Below are 14,004 nucleotides of genomic sequence, written 5' to 3'. Positions count from 1 at the left end.
ATGACCTATGCTACAGACCACAATTTAAAATTATAAAGGTGAGGCGCCTGAGTGGCTCAGTCAGTTAAGCATCTGCCTTCAGCTCAGGTCATAATCTGGAGATCCTGGGACAGAGCCCTGAGTTGGGATCCCTGCTCAGGGGGGAGTCTGCTTCTCCTTCTCCCTCTGCTCCTCACCATGCTCATACTCTCTATCAAATAAATGAAACGTTAAAAAAAAAATTACAGAAGTAAAAGGAATCTTAAAAATAGTTCAAATCCCTCACTTTCCAGACGAGAAAACTGATACTACTTTTTGTTTTTATGAAGATTGATGTATTTAACTTCTAAAAACTTAATTACATCCTGTTATGTATTTTTGTTAAAAATTATTTGCAAATGTAGCAGTGTTCATTTAGCTGCCAATATAAAGAGGATTATCTCTAATATATATATACATATATATATACACACACATATATATACTCAAAAATAAAGGAGCTGTTTATTTCAACATGCTACTCATCTGCAATGTGTAATTTTTATGAATGCCATGCTAATGCATGAGCACCACTAGGTTCACAAAATGGAATAGGAAAAGAAGACAAAAAATACTTGTGGAAAATAATATATCACACAAGAATCCATTGCATTCATGCTGAGAAAATTTTAGTGAGTAAATTAATGTCATTTAAGTGCTTCTACCACTCCTTTCCTGTGTACATTAAGAAGCAGGAAGCAGTTTCTGACTCTGATGCCGTAATCAGCATAGTCCTCAAACCTTCACTACATAAGAGAGCTGACCATGGTTTTGAGTTTGTAGGGTAATAATGGCAATGAAAGTAGATGTTTAGGGTTCTGGTCACACTGTGCCAGTGACAGTGCAAAGAACAGGGTCCTGAGTGGCAGAGGAGCCTGTGTTTATGTGTGTGCATGTGTGCACATGCTTAGAAATATGTGGGACCCAAGAAGAGCTGGCCTATTGCCTTTTTACCACCCTCGGGTCCCTCTGTCATCTATATTCAGCCCTGAGTCCCCAAGCAGCATCATTATTTTTCTGATCTACTCAGCGACTCCAGGGCCTGCTTTAAGAGGTCCTAATCCTCTTTGTTTTAGAATAGAGATATTTGATGTGTAGGCCACAGACTGAGAACTGTAAGACCAGGAACACCTGCTGTATGTTGCAGACACTATTCTAAGTTGGGTATTTTATGGGAAGAAAGACTGATACCATAAATGGCCATGGAATGTTCTGAGAAATGGCCTCTACCTGAAAAAAGCAAGACAACCACACTTTTAAATGTGGTCAGTGGACTATAAACTATCCAAATAAATAACCTACAAGTGACCATTGCTCTTGGTTCCTGCTGCAAAACCTCAATTGTTATGAACCTTATTTCATATTTCATCAGACAAAAAAACCTGAATTCCAAGTACTCTTCTGCATGTGTGGCTGCTGCCAGCCTTTTGGGTAGGAATATTAAAAGATAAGAATGGAATTAGTCACATTCCCAAAGGACCACAAACACCTCACAGGAGAATAGGGGCTACACCTGAAGGCTGAAGGTAAGTGTCTCTTCCCCTACCTTGTTATAAGTGTAGGGTGTTGGCGAGGTAGGTATGATGCCAGATTTCTCCTTCTGATGCCTTCTCTGTGCCTCCAATACCTGTCAGAGTCAGACCAAAGGGGACAATTTACTGAAAACAACACCAATAACCTAAAACTTGAGAAAGAATGCTGAAAAAGAATGCTGAAAGAGGGTAGACACTAGCAGTTAACAATGAAAAAAAAAAAAAAAACCCTCCAGAAAACACAAACTTTCAAAAACCTTTTTTCCCTCTTACAACCAGCATATCAGTGTTTGCCCAGGTCAAGGACAAGAGGATCAAGTCCTTGGAAGAGATTTAGCTCTTCTTCCTGCCCATCAAGGCATCTGAGATCATGGACTTTTTCTTGGAGACACAGATATCCCTTACATGTGTATAAAAGCAGAACAGTGCTGGCCAGTGGATCAGGTTCAAGGTACCTGCTGCCATCAAGGACTATAACAGTCATGTTGGTCTGGGTGTTAAGTGCTCAGGATGCAACCACTGCCATCCATGAGACCATCATCCTGGCCAAGCTCTCAACTGTCCTGTGCAGTGAGATCCCTAGGGGAACAATGCTGGCATACCCCACAGATTCCTTGCAAGGTGACAGGATGCTGTGACTCTGCACTAGTTTGCTTCCTCCTCACACCCAGACCCACACTACTGTCTTAGCCCTGTGCCCATGAAGCTGTTGATGGCAGTTGTTGACAGCTGCCACACCTCAGCTAGGAGCTTCATTGTCACCTGGGCCAACTTTGCCAGAGCGACCTTCAGTGCCATCTCCAAGACTTACAGCAGCTTCACTCTGACACTCTGGAAAGAGACTGTTCACCAAGTCTCCGTGTCAGGAATTTACTGATCACCTTGTAAAGACCTACATCAGAGTCTCCATGTGGAGGACCCAGGCTCCAACTATGACCACCACATAGTGTTTTTATACAAGAATAAGGTGAATTAATTAAACCTGAAAAAAGAGGGACGCCTGGGTGGCTCAGTGGATGAGCGTCTGCCTTCGGCTCAGGACATGATCCTGGGGTCCTGGGATCGAATCCACATCAGGCTCCCTGCAGGGAGCCTGCTTCTCCCTCTGCCTATGTCTCTGCCTTTCTCTCTCTGTTTCTCATGAATAAATATTTTTAAAAAAAAACCTGAAAAAAGAAAATGCCATTTATAACAGCATAAAACATAGTAAGAATAAATCTAATAAAGATGAGAAAGATCTATACACTGAAAACCACACAAGTATTGCTGAGAAAAACTAAAGGCAAAAATAAATGGAGCAATACAGCTTGTTCGTGGGCTAAAATGCTCAGTGTTGTTCAGATATCTGTGTTCCCATATTGAACCATACCTCTAAAACAACCCCAGTCAAAATCCCAGCAGGGTTTTTTGTAGAAATTAACAGCTGATTCTAAAGTTTATATGGAGGGGCACCTGGGTGGCTCAGTCAGTTAAGCATCTGCCTTTGGCTCAGGTCATGACCCCAGGGTCCTGGGATCGAGCCCCACATTGGGCTCCCTGCTCAGTGGAGAACCTGCTTCTCGATCTCCCTCTACCCCTTATCCCAGTTTGTGCTCACTCTCTCTCTCTCACTCTGCTCTCTCTCAAAAAAAAAATAAATAAATACAATCCTTAAAAAAATAAAATAAAGGTCATATGGAAATGCAAAGAAATTAGAAACAACTATGAATAAGAACTAAGTTGGAGAGCTAACACTACCTTATCTCAAGAGTTATAATAAAGCCACAGTAATCAAACCAGTACGGTATGGATATAAAGACAGACACGAAGATCACTGGAACAGAACAGAAAATCCAAATTAAACCCACACATATACATTCGATTGATCTTTGACAAAGATTCAAGAGCAATGTAGAGAAAGAGAATCTAAGCAGTGTACATAGGGCTCACAGGAGTTCAGCAGCGTGGATGAAATTTATGGAGAATACCAGCTGTAGGGAAGGTACCCAAAAATCTGCATAAGGAACCCTTTGATCTTTGACTAAATATAGTAAGTTGCACATAATAGAATAAGATTCCATGAGGCCAACAAAGCAACCAGCTATTAGAACCACCACCAGGGATCTCTAAGCTGAGAGTAATTCCAATGTTACAAAAGTCTAGGAGATATGTGAGGTCCAACTAGCCAAAGTAAAGAGACCTTATTGATCATTGGGGCATCAATAGGAGACCAGAAATTTTCCTCTAGATAGCAGGGCTGAGGTAGCCCTAGGATCAAGCCTAATCTAGACTTGCCCTGGCAGAACTGAGCAGCAAATTTCAAGACAACGAAGTCAATCTGCATGTAACTTACCACTCACCAAAACAATCTTTAATACTTTAAAATGACAACAAAACCCCAACATTTACCAAGATAATATTACAGCATCCAGCATCCAATCAAAATTTAAGATATTCAAAGAAGCAGGAAAATGTAATCCATAACCAGGAAATATGATCTATAACCAGGAAGGAAAGAAATCAGTCAATAAGCAGACTCAGAAATGGCAGAGCTGTTACAATCAGCATACAAGGATTTAAATATGTTATTAAATATGTTGAGGTACTTAAAGGGAAACATGAACAAAATGAGAAGGGAAACATGATATAAATGTGAAATGATGAAATTCACAAATTAGTGCAGAAGAAAACCTAGCAATAGAACTTGGCCAAAGTGAAGCAGATAGAAAAAAAGATGGGAAAAAAAAAATCATGGGAGTGCCTGGCTGGCTCAGTTGGTAGAACATGAGACTCTTGATCTCAGGGTCTTGAGTTTGAGCCCCACATTAGATGCACATTACTTAAAAATAAAATCTTAAAAAAAAAAAAAAGATCAGAACTTCAGTACTCTGTATGATCTAACACACATGTAATTGGAGTCTTAGAAAAAAGGCAGAGAGGACAAGCAGAAAAATGTTTAAAGAAATGTCTGAAAAATTTTCTGAATTGATAAACACCATAAACTAACAGATCCAAGGAACTCAACAAACCCCTAGCAGGAAAAACAAATACCTACACCCTAGTCAAACTGCTAGGACTTGTTTCTGTTTAGAATGTAGAAAGCTGGAGTGTTACTCCCACTGTAACAGCAAGGAAAAGCTAAACTACAAAATCTCACTTTTCCTGAACCCTACAGATCAGAGGTCTCGAGGCAATTGAAGTACCCTGCAATCTAAAGAAAGACCCTTCCAGGAAGAGGCAAGATGTGAAAAATGGCTCATCTATGACAGAGCCTGGGAGTAAGCACTATAGCATACCACACGAGTAAAAAGAATTCAGCTAAATTTTCAGGAAACTGCTAAAGGCTAAGTGTGGGCTACCATGAGGGGTTGGCAGACTCTGTAGGAATCACAGAAACAAGGGGAATCTGCACCCCTCACAGATTCTTCCACACAGACTTCTGCCACATGCTCAACAGGACCCCTGCACAAGAAGACTGGGGCTGGTTCAGAAAACATGTACCTTCCCATCCTTAGCTGTTGTCATCCTCTGCCAGGCAGGCAAGCATAATCTACTGCTAGGGGAGGAGAAAGATTGTGACTCGAGAGCCCCTCTGAGGCACAGGTGCACAGGTGCATGCATAGGCACACAGGTGCAGCCAAAGCTAACAGTGGAAAAGGAACATGAAAATTAAATAAATAAATAATACCCGCTGGTACTCCCAGCCCCCACACTAGGCACAAGGCAACAAGAGAGGGATGCCAGTGGTGCACTGAACAGAACCATAGCAACAAGAAAGCTCAAACTCAGCTCAACTTCTGAGCAGACTGACTCAGCCACCTACCCCCTACACTAAATGACTAACAGCAGGTGCAGCAAGCCCACTTCAAGGCATAACTACTATTCACATCTGTCTCTACAGATTCTAAAGATATTTCAAAAATTAATAACAGATTACCATAATTTTATGCCAATAAATTCAACAAGTAGTCAAATTTCTTGAAAAACGGCTAAAGAAATAAAAAATTCAACTAATCTATATACCTATTTTAAAATTGATTAAATCAGGGATGCCTAGGTGGTTCAGTGGTTAAGCATCTGACTTTGGCTCAGGGTGTGATCCTGGGGTCCAGGGATCAAGTCCCACATCGGGCTCCCTGCAGGGAGCCTGCTTCTCCCTCTGCCTATGTCTCTGCCTCTCTCTCTGTGCCTCTCATGAATAAATAAATAAATAAATAAATAAATCTTTAAAAAAATGGATTAAATCATTTAAAACTTTCAATGAAGACTCCAAACTGTTTCAGCAATTGCAAAACTGTTTCAGCAAATAAACCAGGATACATTTCCCAACTGTCTAAGGTTAGCATTATCCTAATACTCTGAAAACAAGCAAACACATTATAAAAAAAGATTATAGACCAACATCTCTCTTGTTTGAAATCATTAACAAAATACTAGCAAATCAAATCAAGCAAGAAGATAAATATATCATGACTGAGCAGAGTCTGTCCCAGGAATGTAAAATTGGTATAACATTCAAAAATCAATGAATTCATCACATTAACAAAAGAAAGAAGAAAAATATATCATCAGCCCAACAGATGCAAAAAAAGCATTGGACAAAATTTAACACATTCCCTTTCAGTAAACTAGGAATAGAAGGAAACTTCCTCAATCCAAAATAGAGCATCTAACAACACCGTTAATATGCTTAATGGGAAAAGACTGAACATTTTTTTCTAAGATCAGAAATAAGGCAAGGATGTCTGCTCTAATTATTTTTTTTTTAAGATTTTATTTATTCATGAGAGACACAAAGAGAGAGAGAGAGAGAGAGAGAGAGGCAGAGACACAGGCAGAGGGAGAAGCAGCCTCCACGCAAGGAGCCAGATGTGGGACTCGATCCAGGAACTCCAGCATCACGCCCTGGGACAAAGGCAGGCGGCAAACCGCTAAGCCACCCAAGGATCCCCCAGCTCTAATCACTTATATTCAGCTAGTGGGCCTAGCCAGTACAATAAGGCAAGGAAAAGGAAAAAAAAGGCAAATGTACTGGAAAGAGCAAAGTAAAACTGTTATTATTCACAGAAAACATGATTTTATATGTAGAAAATCTTAACAAATCTACAAAAATCTACTATAAATAAGTGAATTTAGCAAGATATAAGGGATCAAAAGTCATTTGTACTTCTGCAAGCACAACAAACTGGAAAATGAAATTATTAAAAATATAATTTCCAACAGCATCCAAAAATATAAAATCTAGGAATAAACCTAAAAAAATATGTATAAAGCCTATACACTAAGAAATACAAACACTTCTGAGAAAAATTAAAGACCTAAATAAAAAGATCTATCATGTTTACTGATTGGAAGACTTAATATTGTTAAGACGTCAACTCTCTCCATATTCATCAACAGATTAATTAAACACAATCCAAATCAAATCCCAGGAGACTTTTCCGTTTTAGAGAAGTGAATTTTAAAATTTATAGAAAAGTAAGGGGATGCCTGGGTGGCTCAGTGGTTGAGCATCTGCATTTGGCTCAGGGAGTGATCTTGGGAGTCTGGGGATTGAGTCCCACATTGGGCTCCCTGCATGGAGCCCTCTTCTCCCTCTGCCTCTGCCTCTCTCTGTGGGTCTCATAAATAAATAAATAAATAAAATCGGAAGGAAGGAAGGAAGGAAGGAAGGTAGGAAGGAAGGAAGGAAGGAAGGGAAGGAAGGAAGGGAAAGAAAGGAAAGGAAAGGAAAGGAAAGGAAAGGAAAGGAAAGGAAAGGAAAGGAAAGGAAAGGAAAGGAGAAAAGAAAAAAAAGAAAAGAAAAGAAAAGAAAAGAAAAGAAAAGAAAAGAAAAGAAAGAAAAGAAAAGAGAAAAGAAAAGTAGGGTGCCTGGGTGGCTCAGTCGATTAAATATCTGCCTTTGGCTCAGGTCATGATCCAGGGATCCTAGGATCAAGCCCCACATCGGACTCCCTGCTCAGTGGGGAGCCTGCTTCTCCCTTTCCCTCTGCCATTCCCCCTGCTGTGTGCACCCTTTGTCAAATAAATAAATAAAATCTTTAAAAGATAAATAAAACATAGAGAAGTACAAAAGATTCAGAATAATCATAACAATTTTGAAAAAAGAATAAATTTGGGGCACCTGGGTGGTTCAGTCAGTTGAGCCTTTCGTTCAGGTCATGATCCCAACATCCTGGGATTGAATCCTATCCTACATCAGACTCCCTGCTCGGTGGAAAGTCTGCTTCTTCCTCTCTGTCTACCCCTTCCCTTGCTCTCTCTCTCTCTCTCTCTCTCTCTCTTGCTTGCTCTTGATCAAATAAATATTTTTAAAAAAGAATAAAATTGAAGGACTTCTTATACTATCTGATATCTGAGGTCAAAACTTAATATAAACCTATAGTAATCCACATGATATTGCTGCAAGGATAGACAATCAAAATAGACTAGAACAGACTAACATATATGGTCAACTGATTTCTTTTAAGATATTTACTTATTTATTTATTTGAAGGAGGAGGGGGCCAAAGGAGAGGGAGAAAGAGAATCTCAAGCAGACTCTGTGCTAAGCCCAGAGCCTGACACAGGGCTCCATCCCACGACCCTGAGATTGTGACCTTGAGCCAAAATCAAGTCAGATGTTTAAGTGACTGAGCCACTCAGGTGCCCCTGGTCAATTGATTTTTGACAAAACAGCAAGATAATTCAGTTTGACAAAATTGTAAGGTAATTCAATGATATAAGGTTATTCTTTTCAACAAATAATGTGGAAACTTGACAACCATAAGGAAAAAAAACCCTTGACCTTTATTCTACACACACCCACACCACACACCTCAAATGAATCATAGTCCAAAAGGTAAAAGCTAAATAAAACTATAGAAGTACCTGGAAGGCTCAACTGATTAAGCATCTGACTCTTGATCTCAGCTCAGTTCTTGATTTCATGATTTTGAGTTTAAGCCCTGCACTGGGCACGTGCTACGCATGGAGCCTAATTAAAGGGTGGGGGGAACCCCAGGTGGCTCAGTTGGTTAAGCATCCAACTCTTGATCTCGGTTCAGGTCATAATTTCAGGATCATGGGATCAAACCCCAAGGCAAGCTCTATGCTCAGCAGGGAGTCGGCTTCTCTCCTTCTCCCTTTGCCCCTCCCCCTACTTAAGCATCTGACTCCTTCCCCCTACCCCCTTCCTCATGCTCCCTCTAAAATAAATAAATAAATCTTATAAAGAAAAGCTGGGGCAGCCCAGGTGGCTCAGCGGTTTAGCTCCGCCTTCAGCCCAGGGCGTGAAACCTGGAGACCTGGGATTGAATTTCACGTCAGGCTCCCTTCATGGAGCTTGCTTCTCCCTCTCCCTGTGTCTCTGCCTCTCTCTCTCTCTCTCTCTTTCTGTGTCTCTCATAAATAAATAAATAAATAAAATCTTTTTTTTTTTTAAAAGCTAGAACTATAACCTTTAATAAGAAAACATGAGAAAAATTATGTACATGGGTACAGAAAAATCTCTTAGGAACAAAACCACCAACCGTTTAAAAAAAAAAAAATGAGAGCAGCCCGGGTGGCTCAGCAGTTTAGTGCTGCTTTCAGCCTGGGGCATGATCCTGAGGACCCGGGATCAAGTCCCATGTCAGGCTCCCTGCATGGAGCCTGCTTCTCCCTCTGCCTGTGTCTCTGCCTCTCTCTCTCTCTCCTCTCGTGTTTCTCATGAATAAATAAAATCTTTAAAAAAAAATAAAAATTTTAAAATTTTAAAAAAATGGGTGAGGGGTGTCTGGATGGCTCAGTCAGTTAAGCATCCAACTCTTGTTTTCAGCTCACATCATGATCTCAGGATTGAGATCAAGCCGTATGTCTGGCTCCATGCTGCACACGGAGCCTGCTTGGGATTCTCTCTCTTCCTGTGTCCCTCCCCTCTCTCCCTCTCTCCCTTTTCCCCTCCCCCCCAAAAAAGAATGACTTAGACTTGATCAAAATAAAAAACTTCTGGGGTGCCTGGCTGGTTCAGTCAGTGAAGCATGAAACTCTTAACCTCCAGGTTGTGAGCTCAAGCCCCACACTGCGGGTGGAGATTTCTTAAATAAATAAATAAACAAAAATATAATTTAAAAAAATAAAAAACTGCTGTCACTCTAAAAAGCAAGCCACAGTCTGAAAGAGATATTCATAATATATATGTGATGGGCAGAATAATGGCTTCCCAAAGATGTCCATGTTCTAATCCCTGGGACCTGTAAATATGTTACCCTACACAGAAAAGGGACTTTGAAGATTTTATTAAATGAAGGATCTTGAGATGGGGAACTATCCTGGATTGTCTGGATATATCTAATGTAATCATAATTGTGAAAATGAAGCCAGAGGGTCAGAGTCCAAGATACTGGAAGATACTATAGCACTGGCTTTGTAAATGAAGAAAGAGGCCACCAACCAAAGAATGCAGGCACCTCTCAAAGGTGGAAAAGGTAAGGGAATGGATTCTCTCCCAGAGCTTCCAGAAGGAACACAGTCCTGCCAACACACTGAAACCATTTCAGACTTCTAACCTTTAAAACCATGAGGTAATAAACTGTTGTTTTAAGGCACTATGTTTGTGGCAATTCATGCAGTAGCAATAAAAAGTAATGCACATATACAACAAAAGATTTGTATCCAGAAAATAACTTTTTATACCTCACAATTATAAAACCAACAACCAAAAAACAGGCAAAAGATTTACGCCCATACTTCACAAGAGAAGGTACTCATACTTCACAACTGAATGTCTAATAAACACATGAGAAAATATTCAACAGTTATATAATTAAGAAAACGTTATAATTAAATCCATAATTAAATAATACTATGGACCTAATAAACTAAGATTATAAATACTAACAAACATGAGTGGATGGTAAGAACCATGAAGCAACTGCAACTCTTAGATATTACTGGGGAATATGTAAAATGGTACAACCATTTTGGAAAAGATGTCCCCCAAAACACATAAATGAATGTTCCTACGAGCTTTATTCATAATAGACAAAAATGAAAAAGCCAAAATGGCCATCGGTCAGTCAAAGGATAAACAAATATTAGTCCTCTGTGACAGAATACTACTTAACAACAAAAAGGAGGGCAGCCTGGGTGGCTCAGCGGTTTAGCGCCTGCCTTCACGCCCAGGTCGTGATCCCGGGGTCATGGGATCGGGTCCAGCGTCGGGCTCCCTGCATGGAGCCTGCTCCTCCCTCTGCCTGTGTCTCTGCCTCTCTCTCTCTCTCTCCCTGTGTCTCTCATGGATAAATAAATAAAATCTTTAAAAAAAAACAAAAAGGAATTAGCCGCTGAAAGACGCTGAAAGACACAGCAACATGGATGAATTTCAAACACGTACTGAGCAAAAGAAGTGAAATACAACAAGTATAATGAGTTCCATTCATATGATTTTCTACAAAAGGCAAAACTACCCCATAACAACAGAAAGTCGATAAGTGGTTGCCTGCGGCCAGGGACTATGTGGGGAGCAGAATAACTACAAAGGTCCAGGAGAGCTTCTGGAATGATGGAAAGGTTTCATATCTTGACTGTGGTGGTGACCATGCAGGAGTATCTGTCAAAATTCATCAAACTACACTAAAAGTAGTATTTTATTATACATAAATCATACATTGTTTTTAAAATAAGTTGATTTTAAAATAAAATGCCTGGGCAGCCCAGGTGGCTCAGCGGTTTAGCGCTGCCTTCAGCCCAGGGCCTGATCCTGGAGACCGGGGATCGAGTCCCATGTCAGGCTCCCTGCATGGAGCCTGCTTCTCCCTCTACCTGTGTCTCTGCCTGTCTCTCTCATGAATAAATAAATAAAATCTTTAAAAAAATAAAATAAAATAAAATGCCTGCACCTAATTAAGCAGACTGTAGATTTCTGAAGCTGACTTCTCCCCTTCCCATTGGTAATACACACTCACTTGTGCTGTCGAAGAGAAGAAACTTGTCTATAGACAGCCTGGTGACACATCCTGTGGCAGAAACAGAAATGCTTACCTGAGGTGCAACATAATAAGGGGTGAATTGGGGTGTCATCAAGTCACCTTGGTCAATTTTGGCAAATCCAAAGTCACACAACTTCACTGGGGCATCCTGAAATAAAACAAATGGGAGTCCTTGCTCCAGAGTTGTCAGTAAACACTAAAGGAAAATCCAGGTGGAAGACAAGTTACCTTAAGCTGTCTCTCACGAGGTTCTGGCTGACACCTTGAGCCTATGAATAGCAAGTCCTCACATCTGGATTCCTCACAATTATTCATACTGAGGAATTTTTCTTAGTAACACAGAGGTAAAGCATTTTTACCCACTCACAGTTAGCCTTGTTTTGTGACCTGTATATGCAATACTAAAAGTACCCCCTGACTCTATCTACTGGCCCATCATCTCTCTTCAATCCAGGGTGCAACTTCACTTTCAGCATCAGCTTCATGGTTGCCAGAGCAACTTATTCGGTGGGACATGGTACATGGGGCAGGGGGTGAGACTGGAGAGGAAAAAACACCTTATCAGCATTAATGACAAATACAACTATTACACTTCAAGGGAATATTTAACAGCATATAGATTCCTGTCTTTTTAACATCACCTCCAAATCATATCCAGAATCTTAAGTCTTACAAATGTATATCAGTACCATCCAAAATTATCAGTGCAAGGGGTATAACAGAATGTCCTTGAGCCTCTAGCAAGGAAGTGGGGAAAGTAAGCTGCTGGAAGCACTTTGGCTTAACGCTTCTTCACCATGAATTCAGAGCACTCTGAATCTACACCTACACACCCATTCCTGAACTGTGTTGAGAGTGACAACACTAAAATGCAGAAAAACAAGTCATCTCACCAAAGAGTTATCCTTGAAAAGCAGATTTTCAGGCTTGAGGTCTCTGTGAGCGATGTTTAACAAGTGACAGTGCTGTAGAGCCAAAGCTATCTGGAAAAGGACATAATGGAGCAACCATATCTTAGAAAAGATAGCTCTTTAACACCCCTGGCTTAGAGAACTCAGGATATTAATATATATATATCCTTAATTAAGTCAATTAAGACTGTGGCTGGCTTTCAGTTTTACAGCAGAAATTGAGTAAGACTTTGAGTACCAAGAAATAGAAATGAATTCAGCTTAGTTTAGCTGCAACCTGTGTTTCATTAAACAAAAAGAAAAATAAAACAGTAAAACACTTCTTTGTCAAAGTTAAATCCTGTACAAAATGGAAAGAATGAAATGCTTCCAATTCCACTCATCTGAGATGCAACCAGCACTGCAGAGTAAGCGCTGTGCCAGGCAGCCTTCAGCAGGCCTGGGTTTCCCCCCACGGGGCAGTGGGCACTCACACCTGGCTCCGAAGAGAACTGCACTGTCCGGGGGGCTCAATGCCAGGCTCTGCCTTCAAGAAAAATAGAAAGTCGCTAACTGCATTTTTCTACCTTATGTTCCAATTTGCTCATCCCATTTGCTGAAATGAAATGTCACCTGTTTAGATGGGTTTGAAGGGTTTTTGTTTTATACAAGATCCCCTGAGCACATCCTAATATTTGAAATATTTGAAAAATATAAGATGTAATTTTGAAAATTAAATAGAACAAATTCTATCTGTTCTTCAACTCTCAGCATGAAATTGCCCTGGCATTCCAAATATCAGTTCCTCCCTACCAGAAAGGAGGCATCACAAAATGCTTGAGGTACCTGCACATTGTTAGCACCCAAAGCTAAGGCCACCAGCTGCCGTGCAAGTGCAGGTAGTGTACTACCTGAGGGGCAGGTCTTCTGTTAACATGACAAGGGGCTCTGACCCAATCAAGTAGACTTTGATAGTAATTCTCACTATAAGTGGAAAAAAAATGCTTGAGGTTCATGGAAAATTTGGAAGAATTTTCTGTTTAGAACCAGTTGTGCTGATTCCTGCTTTTTGCCTTGCTTGCTTGGCCTGAAGATAAGCCTTGCAGAGTTAGCTTTTCACCTCCTCAAGAGGTTATTTCCAGTTAGATTCCCAGTACTGTTTGTGACATATATCATTTTTCTAGTAATCCAATGTGATGTCAAAATACAGAGACTATAAAAAAAAAAAAAAAAAAACCCACACACAAAATACAGAGACTATAATCAGGAATAACCCAGAATTACAAAGACCCAAGAATTCTATTAAAATCTCATGAGGTGACTCATAAGCAAAAAGCATCTTGTATACAATTGTCCCAGAACATATTTTTATCCCATACAATCTTTCAGGTGTTATCAGCAGCAATTTATCTCAAAGTCCAGCAACAGTGCTTGGACACCACATGTTTAAAGATATCTACGGTCTACACAGGAACTAAAAGATTACCTTCCTTCCAGAGTTTATTTAAATCTTCTAGTAGGCAAGCAATTGACAACCACTTAAAAATACAGTCCCCCCCAAAGCATAAAAGGGGTCACAATTCTCCTGTCAAAGCATCTTTTCTGATTACATAACAAAGCAGGCAATGAGAGATC

At 40.3% G+C, this 14,004-nt stretch overlaps 1 protein-coding gene across 4 annotated transcripts in view; it reads right to left on the bottom strand.

Annotated features, from left to right (window-relative positions):
- Positions 1-14,004, bottom strand: part of MAPKAPK5 (MAPK activated protein kinase 5) — a 38,984-nt gene that overhangs the window by 7,879 nt on the left and 17,101 nt on the right. For all 4 annotated transcript variants that reach the window (XM_049101817.1, XM_049101818.1, XM_049101819.1 and 1 more), the window contains 3 exons: positions 12,373-12,458; positions 11,532-11,627; positions 1,565-1,645 (listed from right to left, as the gene is read on the bottom strand). In XM_049101817.1, the coding sequence (XP_048957774.1) occupies positions 1,565-1,645; positions 11,532-11,627; positions 12,373-12,458 (263 nt within the window). The remainder of the gene's footprint in view (positions 1-1,564; positions 1,646-11,531; positions 11,628-12,372; positions 12,459-14,004) is intronic.

Source organism: Canis lupus, chromosome 26, assembly GCF_003254725.2.
Source record: "Canis lupus dingo isolate Sandy chromosome 26, ASM325472v2, whole genome shotgun sequence".
Taxonomy (NCBI): Eukaryota; Metazoa; Chordata; class Mammalia; order Carnivora; family Canidae; genus Canis; species Canis lupus.
The sequence above is the reverse complement of the archived record's forward strand: the minus strand, read 5'-3'. Positions and strand labels throughout refer to the sequence as shown.